Source organism: Phaethon lepturus, unplaced genomic scaffold (genome assembly GCF_000687285.1).
Source record: "Phaethon lepturus isolate BGI_N335 unplaced genomic scaffold, ASM68728v1 scaffold3891, whole genome shotgun sequence".
Taxonomy (NCBI): Eukaryota; Metazoa; Chordata; class Aves; order Phaethontiformes; family Phaethontidae; genus Phaethon; species Phaethon lepturus.
In genome coordinates this window covers 16,924-31,876 of record NW_010519665.1, presented here as the reverse complement: position 1 = coordinate 31,876, position 14,953 = coordinate 16,924, and the positions used below count along the sequence as shown (strand labels likewise).

Below are 14,953 nucleotides of genomic sequence, written 5' to 3'. Positions count from 1 at the left end.
CCTCGCCGCGGGGAAACGTGAGAAGTGCCGCGGGCAGGGCCCGCACGGCTGTGGGGACGTGCTGGATGGTCCCTGGGGAGGTGCCTCGGCCTAAACAGGGCTGGGCACGAGTAGCCGTGTGTGAGCTCTCTTTGAGCTGTCGGCCTTGCTGCAAGTGACCCCTCTGGGGAGGCCCGAGGAGCTCGGGCTTGGGTCTGGTGCGAGACGGCGGTGGTTAGATGCCGGGGAGGGTGTGAATAGGTGGGGTGGAAGGAGATGGGTAGAGACACCCAGTTTCTGGTGAGGCGAGGCAATGACAGCAAAATGATAGAGCACAACCAAGAGCTGGTGCCTGTATGAAGACGCTCACGTTAGGTGAGTAGACCCAGCCATCGGAAATGGCTGTGTTGTCAGTAGATAGCATGTTACTGTTTGAACACTGGGTAACCGTCCGCTTACTGGATAGTCTTCTGCATTGGCTTCCTTTTATCATTTTCTCTGTGCGTGTTTAAATACTTGCCTGAGTAAGGAGTGATGCTTTCAGAGGCTTGACAGCTTCCTGAGCCTGACCCACAGAATCATTTGTGCATCCCATTTCTATGGTGGTGGGTGTAAAGCTGAGGTGAACTGAATTCTGTTCCTGTTAGTTTCCCAGGGGAGACAAAGTGGTATTGAAAATGTCACACAATATGCAAAAGTAAACACTGGCGAGAAGAGTTTCAGTTTAAACACTGTTTAATCTAACATGCCCAATTTCTAATTCCTTTCTTTAAAAGTTTGGCTACAGAGTACTGTGGCTAATAATTGCTAAAAACCACTCCATATCAGGAAAAGGTCTTTTGCCTTACATCTTGTCCTGTGCGAAGAGGTAATATAGTATGTACAGTATTTGTTTTAGTTCTCAGTGCCCTTCATCTAAAACGTGATTTATTTATTTTTTAAAGTCTGAAATGGGATGCTGAAAATTTCATTCAGCACTGTAATCGTTCATGGAGCGTTGTTTTATTTAGAAGCTAAGGCTAGCAGGTGGTGACAAATGATGTATAGCTAATGCGCTGTGTAGTGGGGATGGATAGCTATGCAGTATGTGCTGTTCCAAACAACTGTTGAATACTAGATGTTTTTGGGTTTAGAGGAGATGTGAAAGATGGTCAGAGATGCAGATCTGTTTTTGAACTAGAGGCGAACTGTCTGGTCTTGTTAAGGGAACCACTGAATGCTTACTCTGGTAAGGTCATCAATGCAGAAAAAAATGGGATAAATTAAGTTTCATCCCTTATTCTGACAAGAAAACTGAGCTAACTTTTTTCTTCCTCCCTCTCACCAAAAACATATAAATGAAGGGTGGGATATGTCTGTCTGACTGGGAAGGAGTGTTTTTCAGTTTTGCGCTCTGCTTTTTACTTGAAGTGTCGTGTTCTTGAAATAGTGGGGTAAAAAAAGTCTTTGTGATACCTCTGTCCTTTTCTGGCTATTGAGATGGTTCAGAGGGGAAGGAGAAAAATCTGTTCTGTAATTAACAAAAGGTGAAGTGAATTTCATTACTGTTGAAGGCAGTTTGGAAAAATTGTATTTGCTCTTGTTTCAAGTAGGTGATCTTCAAAGTTATTTGAATTTGTGGCTAGATGCTAAATGGATCTAATTATATATCAGATGCTATGGTCATTATAGGTTTTGCAATACACTAACCTATGGGACTGCAAAACATGAATATAACGGAGGGAAAAAGTTGGGCAAGACTTTTTCGAGGACTGGTTCTCTCTAGTTGAGTGGATTGCTTAGAAAAGAGTTTTTCCTGCCTGGCCTTCTTGCTCAAAGTGGGATTGCAATGACACAGGAGTCAAAAGTAGAGTAGTTCTGGTGGACTCAACTCTAATACTTCTGAGCAATCCTAAGAGGTCTGTGAACATGGGTGTGTTGTAAAATACTTCAGGATGCTTTCAGCGTAACCTTTATTCTGGTGAGGCTACTGGTAGCATGTTGTGCTGTGAAGCTGCGGGTCAGATCCCTCCCATTCACTGGAGATACAGTCTTGCTGCTTCTTAAGTCTGGGAGGAGCTGCAGATATTTTGGCAAAGGGTAAAGCAAGCATAAAGGAAAGAAGTACAGTTTGGAGGCTGTAAATTTCAGTACAATATTTAATTCTTTCACACAGCCCCTGATCTGTATTGAAAACCCTGCTTCATAAAAGGTATGTGGCTCATGGAGAGTCTTTCTTCATCTCTCTCCTATGTTTTGTGTGGAAAAGAGTCTAGCAGTCCAAATGGTAGAAGCAGATGAGAACAGTGGAATAGATCACAGTACTGTATAATGCACACAGCTAACCTTTTGGGATCTCACTGTGATTCCCTTGTTTTGGTGGTGTTTTTTTTTTCCTGTTTCATGCCAGTGCTTTCCACTTGCGATGCTTTCTTCATGCAAGTGGTATCAAGTTTAAGTATTGGATCTTCCCGGCAGGGCTGCTGTCTTACTCTGTGTATGTGACTTCACAGTGATTTTTGGATACTGCTGCCATATTAGTATTTTATAGCGTAAATAGGAAAAGTTAACTTTATAAAACTATGTGAAATAACCCAGAGTTTTACTTAAATTGAGAACTTTTGTATGGCATTTCCAATGAACTGAAAGCATCTGGTAAAACAGTTTGTGGTGCTTAATTGCTGGCTGGTGCTAAACCATGACACAGTTATGCAGAGCTGAGTGCTGAATGGTTCTTTCATATATGTCTGTGTCTTTTATTTGCATGCAATAACTTATTCTGCACATGCTCATGTGAAAAAACCTCTGTTCTTCAGTTGGATTTCTTGAGCGTGCAGTAAATATATGAGGGCAAAACCAGTGTGGTGTTATTCACTGCTCGTCTTTTCTCGTCTCTTCCCTCTATTTCAGACTTCTTACCCATCCAGTCAAAGGATAGAGCAATGTGATGTAGAGAACTCATCTCACACCTGCAGTTAATTCAGATGAGACTCTCTGAAACACATGGGTTTCTAAAATCTGTGTGGGGATAAACAAATGTTCTCTGAGACACCAGGGCTGATTTGGGAATGACTTATAAGTAGCAAGGAGGGCTATGTGATAGGTAACTTATTTTCAGTCTGACTGGATTTACCCAGAATTTTGCAAAATGAAGATTATTTGTGCCTCATCCAATTTATCCAAGCTGTCAGCAATGAAAATATTGTAGAATCTGTGATCGTAGATGCTCTTCTCTCCAACAGATAATTACAGTTATGACAAAAGTTACATTTATCTCAGATGATTTCTAAACAAACACTGTATGTTTCAGAAAGGTTGCTGAGAAGCCAACTGAGGCAAAAAAAAAAAAAAGAGGATGGAGGAGAAGGAATTGCTGACTTATTTCTGGAGACATTTTAGAGAATAGGCATGAAATGAGCATGTAGTTTGTCTGGAGAGGTATGTAAGAATCCAATAAAGAGTTAAGTCTGATATTACATCTTAAGAATCAGAAGGTGCCACTGAAGCTGCAGCATTTTTTATTCAATCATTTCTTCTTCTCACCTCTTTTCTCACCTGTCATTTCTTGACTTCCATTATCAAAAGCTTTTTTGGCAGTTCATCTGTGTTTCTTTTTCCCTTTCAATCTGGCTCTCTCTTCTGTCTAGGGTCCAAAAGGTTCCTTGGTTTTGAGTGTTTAAAAGCTTAAAATGGTGGAGTGCTATCTGTGCAGGGAAACTATTTCACCTGATTGGCAATATGGGAAGGTAGGGACGTATATGTTAAGAAATATGGAGACAAACTGCATGCTCAGAGACTAAAATAATGCAAATTTCTTGTGTACTTAAGTAGTAATTTTGGTAAGCTTCACCGATATTTATCCAAGCTTTGTTTGTTGTCTGTCTTACAGCAACGTGTTATCCAAAATGCAAAAATGGTGGAGAGTGCCTCAGACCTGGAAAATGCAGATGTCCACCTGGCTATGGGGGTAGATACTGTCACAAAGGTGAGTAAAACCCAAGAAAGCGATAGCTTGGAAAGACAAGAAGTTTAAAAACAGACAAAATTAATTTGGGACTACTCAACTCCAGGATCTAATGCACTTTGAAATAATGACCCTAATTTCTTAGACCTCTGACCTTACTGTCAAAAAATACATGGCCTAGAGGATCTGCCTGCTTGCAGGAGAATGAGATGGAGTATATGTACTGAAACTTGTTGTGAGAATCTGAGAGAATTTTGTCCCTTGGAAAATACATTCTTTATGTGTTATGTAAATATTCTGGTTAGCTCTATAACAGACTTTTTCTAAATACTTCAATGAGGTGACTTGTATAGATACATATTTTTGCATTAGGTGGGTGAAACTTTTATGTAGTATCTGCAAGATGGTAATACTGAGGGCAAGTTGCTAAAGGTATGCGTGGCAATGTATTATTGATAGGTAAGACACAGATGAGGAGTAGCAAAGACCAATTTTTGTGAAGCCTATTGAATATATGCATGGATTGGAAAAGGCCATCCAAGAAAACATTGTTATGTTGTTATGAACTGATCAGACTACTGATGATAACGTGAGTTCTGGGATAAAAGGGGAAGCAAACTTGAAATAGTTGGAGGGGAAAATGATGTAATAGGCAAGATATCCCCAGAGAGCGAAGGAAAAGAAATTATTGTTTTCTTTTCAGAAGAAAAGCCTTAACCTGACACTTAAAAAATTTCTAGCATTTCTTTTTGAACAGACACTGGTAAATGAGTTGGGCAGTCATCTCTGTGCTGAGAACTTAATAAGCATTCTGACTGACTGTGGTCACAACAGCTAGCAACACCTCATAGGATTCTCTGTTTATACTTGATGTTTATTCTGCAGGCATTTTCTTTATTACCTTCAAATGTGAAATAGCTACAAGAGGTTACTTGAAGTGTAACCTAATGGGTACATTAATGGGTAGTTGGGGAAGTAAATCGGCTAGCTTCTGCAGCTCTCTAGAGTCTTGGTGTTGGGTTGTCTGGGGTGGTTTTTTTTCATTTGTTTTATTTTTTAGTAAAGCTGTATTTGGTATTTTATGAAGAAAACATGACCTGAGTGTACCTAACATGTTAACATCTGTCTAAGTTTGCAGAAGCTTAAACTGTAACTTTAGGGTGTTAACTAGACTGAACAGAAATTCAACTGCGAGTGATAATAATTTGATATCAAAGTTTCTTCTAATGAAGATCTGTATAACACAGTACTGTTGTGTAATGCATTGGGAAATAACTGTTCATTCTGAGTAGACCTAACAGTGTTGACATGAGTAAAGGTCCTACCTGTATTTATTATCATGTTATCCCTTTAAGGCAAAGGATGTGCTTGTGCTTACCTTGAAGGTGCAGTACTGTGGCATATGGAGCCTGGATGTATAAACTTGTAGTGCAGTGTAATTCCCTGGGTCCTCCTTGCCCTTCTTGAAGATTGGAATGACATTTGCTTTCCTCCAGTCTTCAGGCACTTCTCCCAGTCACTATGATCGATCATATACAGTCAATATTAAATACATTAACTTATACTGTGTGACAAAGAAATATGCAAACAAGCTTTGAAGAGCTTTTCTAGCCATGCTGGAGTTGACTTGTGTGTCCTTGCATGTTCAGCATTTGTGCCAAAACTCTGTTAGGTGGAATCGTGCTCAGAACTTGCAGTAGAACAGAGGTTTGGACTTTGTTCTACCAGGTGTCAAGCAGACATCCCAACTGTTTATCATTATAATGAAGGATAATTGTTTCTTTTCAATACGGTGAAGGTGGTGTATACATTTACATTCATGCTTGTGGAAGGATGCATTTGATTGTACAGAACAGTGATTATGCCATATTTCAAAGATGGGGCACACCATAGGTATACTGTGCGATACCTATGTCTGGAGGGCAAGTCTTACGAGGAGCGGCTGAGGGAACTGTGGTTGTTTAGTCTTGAGAAGAGGAGGTTGAGGGGAGACCTTATCACTCTCTACAATTACCTGAAAGAGGGTTGTGGTGAGGTGGGTGTTGGTCTCTTCTTCCAAGGAACTAGCGATAGAATGAGAGGAAACGGCCTCAAGTTGCGCCAGGCGAGGTTTAGACTGGATATTAGGAGAAAATTCTTTACTGAGAGAGTGGTCAAGCACTGGACCAGGCTGCCAAGGCAGGTGGTGGAGTCACCATCACTGGAAGTGTTCAAAAAAACGTGTAGGCATGGTGTTTTGCGACATGGTTTAGTAGGCATGGTAGTGTTGGGTTAATGGTTGGACTTGATGATCTTAAAGGTCTTTTCCAACCTTAATGATTCTGTGATTCTGTGGCATAAATAATGCTTCATTAATGAGGCCTTCAGGGCTTTTATGTGTAGAACAATTCTGGAATGAGGAGGCTGACCTAGGGAAGGCACCAGTCAACTTGACTGTAGTCATAGGTTCATTTGTCAAAGTAATATCCCCTTCTCTTCCTCTTATTATGTGTAGGTCCTGTCAGATAAGGAAATAATGTGAATCCTTGACCACGTTACTGACTTACCAGCTGTGATTTGGCAAGATCGATAAGAATGTGCATGTTAGTAGTTACTGGGGTGTAGCTGATGGACTGTGGTGTAGCTGTTGGTTCACAGCTGGGGAGGGGAGGACCTGTGCCATACCTATAATGATGTTTGTTTCTTGGTACTCTCAGGCTAAATGCTCAACAAGCTTTTAAGCACATGCTTAATTTTAACTGCATTTTGAGTTGGCATTTGCAGACATGGTTCTGTCATTGTCACTCACTCTGCCTTGCTCTGAATAGTTGAAATTTTAGTCTTTGCAGATGTGATTAAACAAGTAGTTGATGGTAGACCAGCTGTTTAAAAATAATTATTTGAAGTCCTCTGCTGCTTCTGAAATCTACTGCATGTGCTGTTCTGCAGTAAGCTGTGAAGGAGGCTGTCAAAATGGCGGGGAGTGCATCTCTGTCAATGGAGTTGTGAAGTGCCTTTGTGCTTCTGGCTGGACAGGATCAAGATGCCAAGAAGGTGGGTATTGACAGTCATGAAAATACTTACACTGATTAAAAGTATAAATGCAGTAAAAAAACTCCAAAACATTTTAAAAGTATTAATAGGCTAATAACTATGGAAGTGTCATTGCATTACTACAGAAATGAAGGACCTACGTTATTGGTACATACTCAGATAAAATAGTGTCAAATTATTTTGCATTAAAGTGTACATCTGTTAGCATTTAAACCAAAAGTCTTAAGACAGTACATAAGTAATTTTTTTTCCATTTCCATGGTCCTGGAAATGCCTTTAGAGCTATACCAGTTGAGTATCTGGCCTGAAAGAAAATGTGGTTTGCCATTTTGATTTGTATCATCCTGAATCTTTCATTCTGTCAGGACTCTTTTATATCAGTTTTATAAATCCTGCTGACTTACCCATTCTTTTCTTCTAGCCATTTGTCCTCAAGGTTGTCGGAATAATGGAGCTTGTGTGGCTCCTGGGATTTGTAGTTGTCCAGCTGGATGGGTTGGCGGAGCATGTCACTTAGGTAAATGACTTCTGACGTTTTTTGTTTATCCTTTTCTCTACTTGTTTGATTTACCAATATAGTGTTCAAATCTTTGTTGGTGCTTAACAAAGCTGCTAGGAAGGTAAATGAGAGCTGCTTCTGCATACTGGGAATCTTACAAGTATGCATAAGGAATAGATGGCTTTTCAATTTGGTCAGAAAGACAGAACTTTTCCACTTTAAGTAAATCCAGTTTCAGATTTTGCTTGTCGCCAAGTTCATTACTTGGTATGTCTTGTCAGTACTTCTGAAATATTTTCTGTAAACCAAGACTCCTGTATAAAGAACTGAAAATGGCCATTACCGAAACACTATCACTACTGATGTGCGTTAGAAGCTCCATTATATTTTATGGACATGGAAAATTGAAACTTGCTTCTCACTTTGAGGATAAGTTGGCAGAATCAACTCCAGGTGCTCTTAAAAAGAGGAAGCCATTAGTACAGGATTAGTACTGTCTGACACTCTTGCTGAACAACCACTTGCATTTTCCCAAATTTTAACTCACAAAAGCAGGTGATGATTATAAAAACTTTAATCTACCCATCTCTGGCATGGCCTTGTATGCTTATAACTGCACTGTCTTGATACTAAAGGCGATAATTCTGGGACTGTAAAAAGGAAAGGGTTTTTTGTTTGCTCTCTGTGAGACTGAGAGAAAGTTCATTTAAACATTGCTTTTGAACTGGATATCATGTGTGCAAGGTCTCTGGATTAAGTCCTCTGCATCTGAAATTTTTGTGTGGCTGTGGAATCCACAACAGCTAGTGTTAGTTCTTCTGCAATATATATAGTCAAGCAAGCATTAACAAATAATACTTTAACATTCCCATTTGACCAGCAAAATGGTTATTCTTTGTACTCATGAGTGTATCATGATAGAGGGTGATATTAAAAGGTCAGTATGGGAGATGCAAATAAATAACTTACAAAATGCTTAGCTCCATTCCCTGCACCAGCAATAATGGTAAAGTGTTCAGGTTCTTAATGTCAAAATAATCACTGTTCCCAAACTAGATCTGTATCTCGTTTGACTTCTGTTGGTACAGATGCTCATAAGCAAATTACAGCTCCTGGCTTGTTACCTGAACTGGTGTGTAGCTAGGGGACAACTAAAGCTGTGCCCTCTCAATCCTCCTCTGCCCTTCTTTTGGGGGAGTAGGGGAAGTGTGTGAGCAACAGCCAGTATGTGGCAATTCTTTCTTCATGGATGCGGATCTAAGAACCGGCTTGAGTAAGGCTACGAAGGTAATCTTTATTGTTCCCTCACTTTCATGGAGGCATCGATCTCAAGAATAGCCTGTGCCTTAAAGAACAACAGAAATTATAGTATTTTGAAAGGGGAATGGAGCATGAATAAGGCTAGACATACTGTGGCTCTATTCCAGTGAAGGCCACGATGCCATAAATTGAGAGGCATTGCTTTTCAGTTCTTCCATTATGCTTTTATTTATACTGTCCCAGTGCAGTCACCAGGGAACAATTGTGCTAGCACAGTGAGACAAAGAAGAAAAATGATCCTGTGTTGTGCTGAAGACATACTATGTATCTGGTGTCTTAATTTCAGCTGTATGTAAACTACCTTGTCAACATGGAGGAAAATGCATAGCTCCAAACGTGTGCAGATGTCGACTGCCGTACTCAGGTCTACAGTGTACAAAGAAAAGAAAGGAATGAAGCAACTTCAACAAAGATAAGCTGCATTTTCTTCATGTAACTCTTCATACAAAGATGAATTCTGCAGCAGTGTGAAACCTTAAAACAAACATGGTAACTAACTGATTTCAGATAGCGTTTTGTCTTCATTATATAAAGTAAATGCTTTTCTGTATAAAAGAAAAATATTGCTGATTGTAACAAAGCTATTAAAAGTATCCAAGTGTGTGTAGTGTATGGCACATGTTTTCTTCTGTTTTCATTTTCCTTAGTAAGCAGAAGTCTTGGTTGATACAGCTGACCTTGAAATAAAATTTACTCTTCAAATAAAGTACTTCAGAATAGATCTATGCTCTTTTTGATTTTTTTCCCCTTTGCCTGGAAATATTGCATTATATTAATCACGTGTTTTTAAAAATCACATGAAACAAAATGTCCGTAATTCAGATTATCAGAAGTGTATGTTAGTTCAAGTATAATTTACCTTGAATAAGATTACACAGTTGCAAGAGGCAGCTTGCAGAGTTTGCATCTTTCTGGAACATCAGCAAACTGCAAAGCATCTTATTAAAATCCTGGTTATCACTTTATGTATGCTTCCTGTCCCCCTCCCCCAGTCAGATTTGGATCTTCCATCAGTTGAACAGTATTAAACTCCCCCCCGCCCATTACTTGTTCAGACAGTTCCACTGTTACTTTGTAAAAGCTTAATCCATACTGATACTCTAAAAGCATGGACAAGTCCTCGTCTTGACTACTTCTACAAGGATATTATCTGATCATCTCTCAACTTCCAATTATTTCCTTTCCTTATCCCAGTAAGATAGGGAAGTGTGTTTATCTCCCTTCTGGAGGTGCAAACATTGCTGATTCATTCCTATTCAAGATTGTGTTGTTACAGGAGCAATATAATGGGAGGCTACAGACTGGCAGTGAGGAAAAGCCATGCCTGTCACAAATCACCTGTGTGGAGGGTGCTGAGGCTTGTCTTCTGGACGTGTTCCAGTTTGGCACCATTTAGGTTTTGCAGCCTTTTGAACAGGCTGCAGAGTGGAGTGAGACCCTACGTTCATTGTTCCATGTCTCATCTGTGCTGTTTCTTGAAGGCTACAGCGGAGGAGTTTTTCCAAAACATGCAAGTTGAATCAGTTAACTTTCTGAATGATGCACAAATAAATTTTTTTTAAGAGACAGATTAATTTTCATTGTCTTCTAAGTGAAACTGGAATTTTTGGTGGGAGAATTTTTAACTACGCATTACTTTAATCTATTTGCCTATGCATTATTTTAAGCCATTTGGTGGAATAACATTGTATCTGTGTATAAGCTCCTTTACCAGAACATGTAGCTTTCATAGGTGGAGTGATTTATACCGATGTGTTTCTCCAGGGATTACAAGCCACTGAGCATTGACAGGAAGCAAAAGAAGTGGGGTCTGCTCAGTTACCAACCTTCTCTAAAAGAAAGAACCCAAGCACACAGAGAGCAAATGAAAGACAGTGGTACAGTTCATGAGACTCCTGTTTTCTGTTACGAGCAATTACTGTGTTGTGTAGTTGAGATGCCTTCCTCTGCCCTGGCTTTGCAAGCTGTTGTGTTTGGTTCAGATGAAACCTGCTATGGGTGTGTGTTGTGCAGGTTTTGTTGCCAGAGGCAGGGCGCAGAGTAAGAGGAGTGTGTGTTTTTTGTACTGCTGTTGCTGTGATACACTGGATATTTCAGACATGCTGGTGAAAAATGTGGGTTTCATGAATGGAACAAGATTATTGCAACAACAGTGCTGGAGTAAGCTTTATGATGATGAAATTCTGTGTCTGTGTCACAGCTCACTACAGTAATCACATAATTTAGAAATGCAGGAGTTAAGTTGAATACCTTAGATTACATACTGGTTGCAGGGAAGTGAATGGAAACAATTGCCTGAGACCCAAGATTTCAGTAAATGAAAAGAGGCGTAATATCTCAGCATTGTTCCTGAAGACTGACTTGAAGTGACAATAACGGTGATTAGAAGCCAAAAGAGCTATTAGCATCATTAGGAGCATGAGACCAGAGCAGTCAGTGAGAGACCTGTAATTGGTGTTTCTGAGCAGGCCAGAGCAAATGCTAATTTAAATAGTTCCCTGTTTAGAAATGATGGAAGTAAGCAAGCAGTAATTTGATGGCATACACAATGTGATGGCATAGTTTAGAAATACTGCTTGAATGTAGCACCATCTACTGGTTCCAGGGTTTTTCATTGAGGTTGTTTTGGTTTTGGTTTTGATTTTAAGAAATATCATTTAATTCTCCACAATATTTTAAGTGAGTTTAAAAGTTAATTTTCTAGGAGTTATTTTAAATTAGAACAGCTTCAGAACATATTATTAATGGCAGTCCGGGTCCCCAAATTATCATTTCCATAGTTCCACATGTATTTACTAAAAGCTGTCAGTATTCCTTGTCTTTTGTTTCCCACTCACTGGAGGATTGAACATACTAGTTACAGCATGTAATTTTTGGAGCTAAATGTATCTTCCTGTGAAAAGCTAGTTATCCATGCAACTCAAAGGTCAAGAAAGACAATATAGAACAGGTTACTTCCCTTATTTATTAGAGCTAAACGTAACACCTTATTAGATGTTCCAATTTTCACCAAAAACAACTGGAAAAATTGTCAGGGTAATGCCCTGGTTCTGTTTTCGATATTCTGTCTTTTCAGAGTATGCGTGGAAGGGTGAGAAGTGTTTCTTCTTTTTAATTTATTTACATGTACATTTTACCGTTTCTATTTTCTCTTCTGCTGTAAGTGGTTGTAGCAAGAATGGAGTTATGTGATTTTTCTGTAAAATATCCTTTATTGGCTAAACTGAACTATGGGTAGAAGTTGAGTAGAATGACCTCACATTGCCATGTGATACCTTTATACAAGAAAGCCAGCATAAATATCTTTAGTCATTAGTAACACTTTCTAACACTGTGCTTGGTTTTTGTATATGTACCCAGGTGTTACATTTTATTGAGAATTTAAACTTTGGATTTTCCTATTCAGGCACGGAATGGAGTGGATATAGCCAATCTGCCAAGTAGCTTAAGCTTTTATACTGATTTACTTTAGGGTTTCCACTGATTCTTCTTCATGGGTTTGCTTTTGGTAGATGGAAGTGTTAATTCACTTTCTATTCTCAGCTATGAGAATATATAATTAACTTTTGTAAAAAGAAAGAGCCTTTTACATGGGGCCACTTTTTTGAATGTTTGGGGTTTTTTTAAATCACAGACAACATGGATACAAATGTAGGAAACTGAGTCCTTGCTAAAATCTGTGGTATCTTGTGTGATATGAGTCATTCCTTCAGAAAACATTCATTATACTGCATTTCAGATCTTTTCAAGATTATGGGCAAAAGTCAACCAGCACTTGGGAGAATTTCTGCTGGCCTGCAGAGCAGCTTTAATGCAACCAGATAATAAATGGATGATGTAAATAGGTACCTTCCAGCACCGTTTAGTAGTTAAAGAAATCATGGAAGAAAATTCACTGAAGATACCTGCATTCTGTCTAACGTGCTAAGAATCACTGTAAGATCTTCGGTTTGGCACAGGTTGCCCTTCCTTCCATCAGACTGGAACTGTGGCAACTGTTGCAGTATGCAGCCCTTCTCCACCGTTCCAAATCCCCAAACTCTTTCGGGCCTAATTTCAGATTGCATTACGCAATTTTAGAACAATTTTGTTAACCTGTGTACACAAGCCCCCTCTATGTGCTTCTGCCTCTTGTTAAACTGAGCAAGTAACAAAATAGTTTCAGCTTATCACATAATTATAGGGCAGTTTTGAAGTAGCTGTCTGTCTTTATGCATGTTCTAGTAATTTTTTTGCTTCATGTGCTTGCTGGAAAATAGCACAGCTTAGCACTAAGCATTTTTAACTACTGTAGCAAAACTCTGGATGTGCTTTTGTTTGCACATCTTCCATTTGGAAAATGTAAAAGAAATAATTTCTGCGTTTAGAAACACTGAAAATACTAAAAGTTATGATTAAAATAACCCCTTTATTCAGCCTGAAATCCTAGAAAGGAATATATATTGATACAGTTTTGTGAATGGAGGGTTGCACTCAAACTCATTAACCAAAGAACTATTAACTATGTTCCTGGCAGATGTTATCTCTCTCTTTAGCACACCTCTGTAATTCTCATGTGGAATGGATTTTATTACAATATGAGATTACGCGATATTGGTGTGTTTGCATTTTAAAAACATTTTCAGAACCTTATGTATGCAAAGCATCACCCTGAGGCATCAGTTCCAATATCTAGTCAGCTATTGTCCATAGAGATCATTGTGAGATGTGAGAAAGGAAACAGTTCAAGTGGAGTAGGTTTTAAATAATACAGCAGTTCCCAGCAGATCACACTATCAGACACTTGGATGCTCAATTAAAAGAAACTATGGAAACACTGAAACCTAAAATGCAAGTGGGAAATTGAAAACATTTCTTAAATACACCAGTTGGGCACTTGGAAATCCATCAGGTATCGTTCTGGAATGATGCTGAGTGCTCAAAATGCCAGCTTACTTTGCAAAATGACTTAAGAGCACTATCAAAAGGTGAGGAGAAATCTAGGCACAGAACTGCTAACAGCTATCTTTTGGCAATCAGCATCCCACAGTGGCAGTAAATGGTGAAATAAACTCCATTTTCTTCCCATTCAGAATTAGTGTATGTAAATTGAATATTGCTCAGGAGAACAGGAATTCATGACATTTATTTTTGGTTTAAAAAACCCAAACCAAAACAGTAAACTTTAATGGCCTAGCTAAAGGCATGTTTGTATCTATTATCAGAGCTCAGCTGGTTGCGGCAGGAACTGAAATGCCTTTTACAGCTCTAGAGGAAGAAGATGGTGGTCCCCTGTAGGAAACTTCAGAAAAACTGGAACTTTATTTGTTCAAACATTATCTGGCAGCTGGTAGGTGCCTACAGTTCATTGGAGCAATAGATAATGGAAAAAAATCCTCAATAAAGTTTTTACAAATACTTTCTGATTTGATGTATACGGATGGCATAATGTACAGCAAATTCCTCCTCTTAGTTCCTGTTTTAAAATTCAGCATGGCTAAAAGCATTGTCAAATTTCTCCAAGAGACTCAGGGACAAAATTTCATCATATTGCTGAATGCCGACTCAAAACAGGGGCATGGAAGAGACTTACAGACACAGAAATAATTCAGCAGCTGGGTACTCAGCTGCATCAGTCTAAGTAAGAGAGAAGGCGGGGAGGGGAAGAGTCAGTGTCTGGCTCCTGGCTACAAAGGCTTGCATAAGCCAGAGTTGTTCTGCATCTGGTTGACTGTTAAGAAGACATGTGGCCTTGCCTCCATTGTTAGTAGCCAAGGCTTGTCTTAGGTTCCCCTTCCTTCCTCACTGCTGGCTAGTCATCGTAACAGGCTGACACAGATACAAGACAGAAAAAAAAGTAGTTCTGCTTTACCATCTGTATACAGCCAAATATGTTATGTAAACAATGTTTAAAAACAGAAGGTACCATTCACAAGTGATGAAGTGCTGCCTTCTTTCCCAGAGACACTTAGCAGCTATTGCAATCTTGTTCCCGCAAAGGAAATCTCATAGTCCGGTTGACTACACCAACAAACTGCAGAATTTTGCGTTTGCATCATTCATCAAATCTGTGAGCCCAGTGAAGAATCAGAGGCTGGGGGGTTTGGGCATGAGGTAGCAAAAAAATTACAGAAATATACATATGTTTTAATGACTACATGATTGTTGTATTGAAACTCACCAAAATTCTTGACTAATAC

At 39.2% G+C, this 14,953-nt stretch overlaps 1 protein-coding gene across 1 annotated transcript; it reads left to right on the top strand.

The window, feature by feature from the left end:
• Positions 1 to 3,847: 3,847 nt before the first annotated feature.
• On the top strand, positions 3,848 to 9,170 carry LOC104614079 (von Willebrand factor D and EGF domain-containing protein-like; the record flags this gene model as incomplete). The annotated part of the gene is made up of 4 exons (XM_010297116.1): positions 3,848 to 3,943; positions 6,851 to 6,955; positions 7,377 to 7,472; positions 9,061 to 9,170. Coding segments are annotated over 4 exons (407 nt in total), but the record flags the coding sequence as incomplete, so codon positions are not given.
• Positions 9,171 to 14,953: the final 5,783 nt, after the last annotated feature.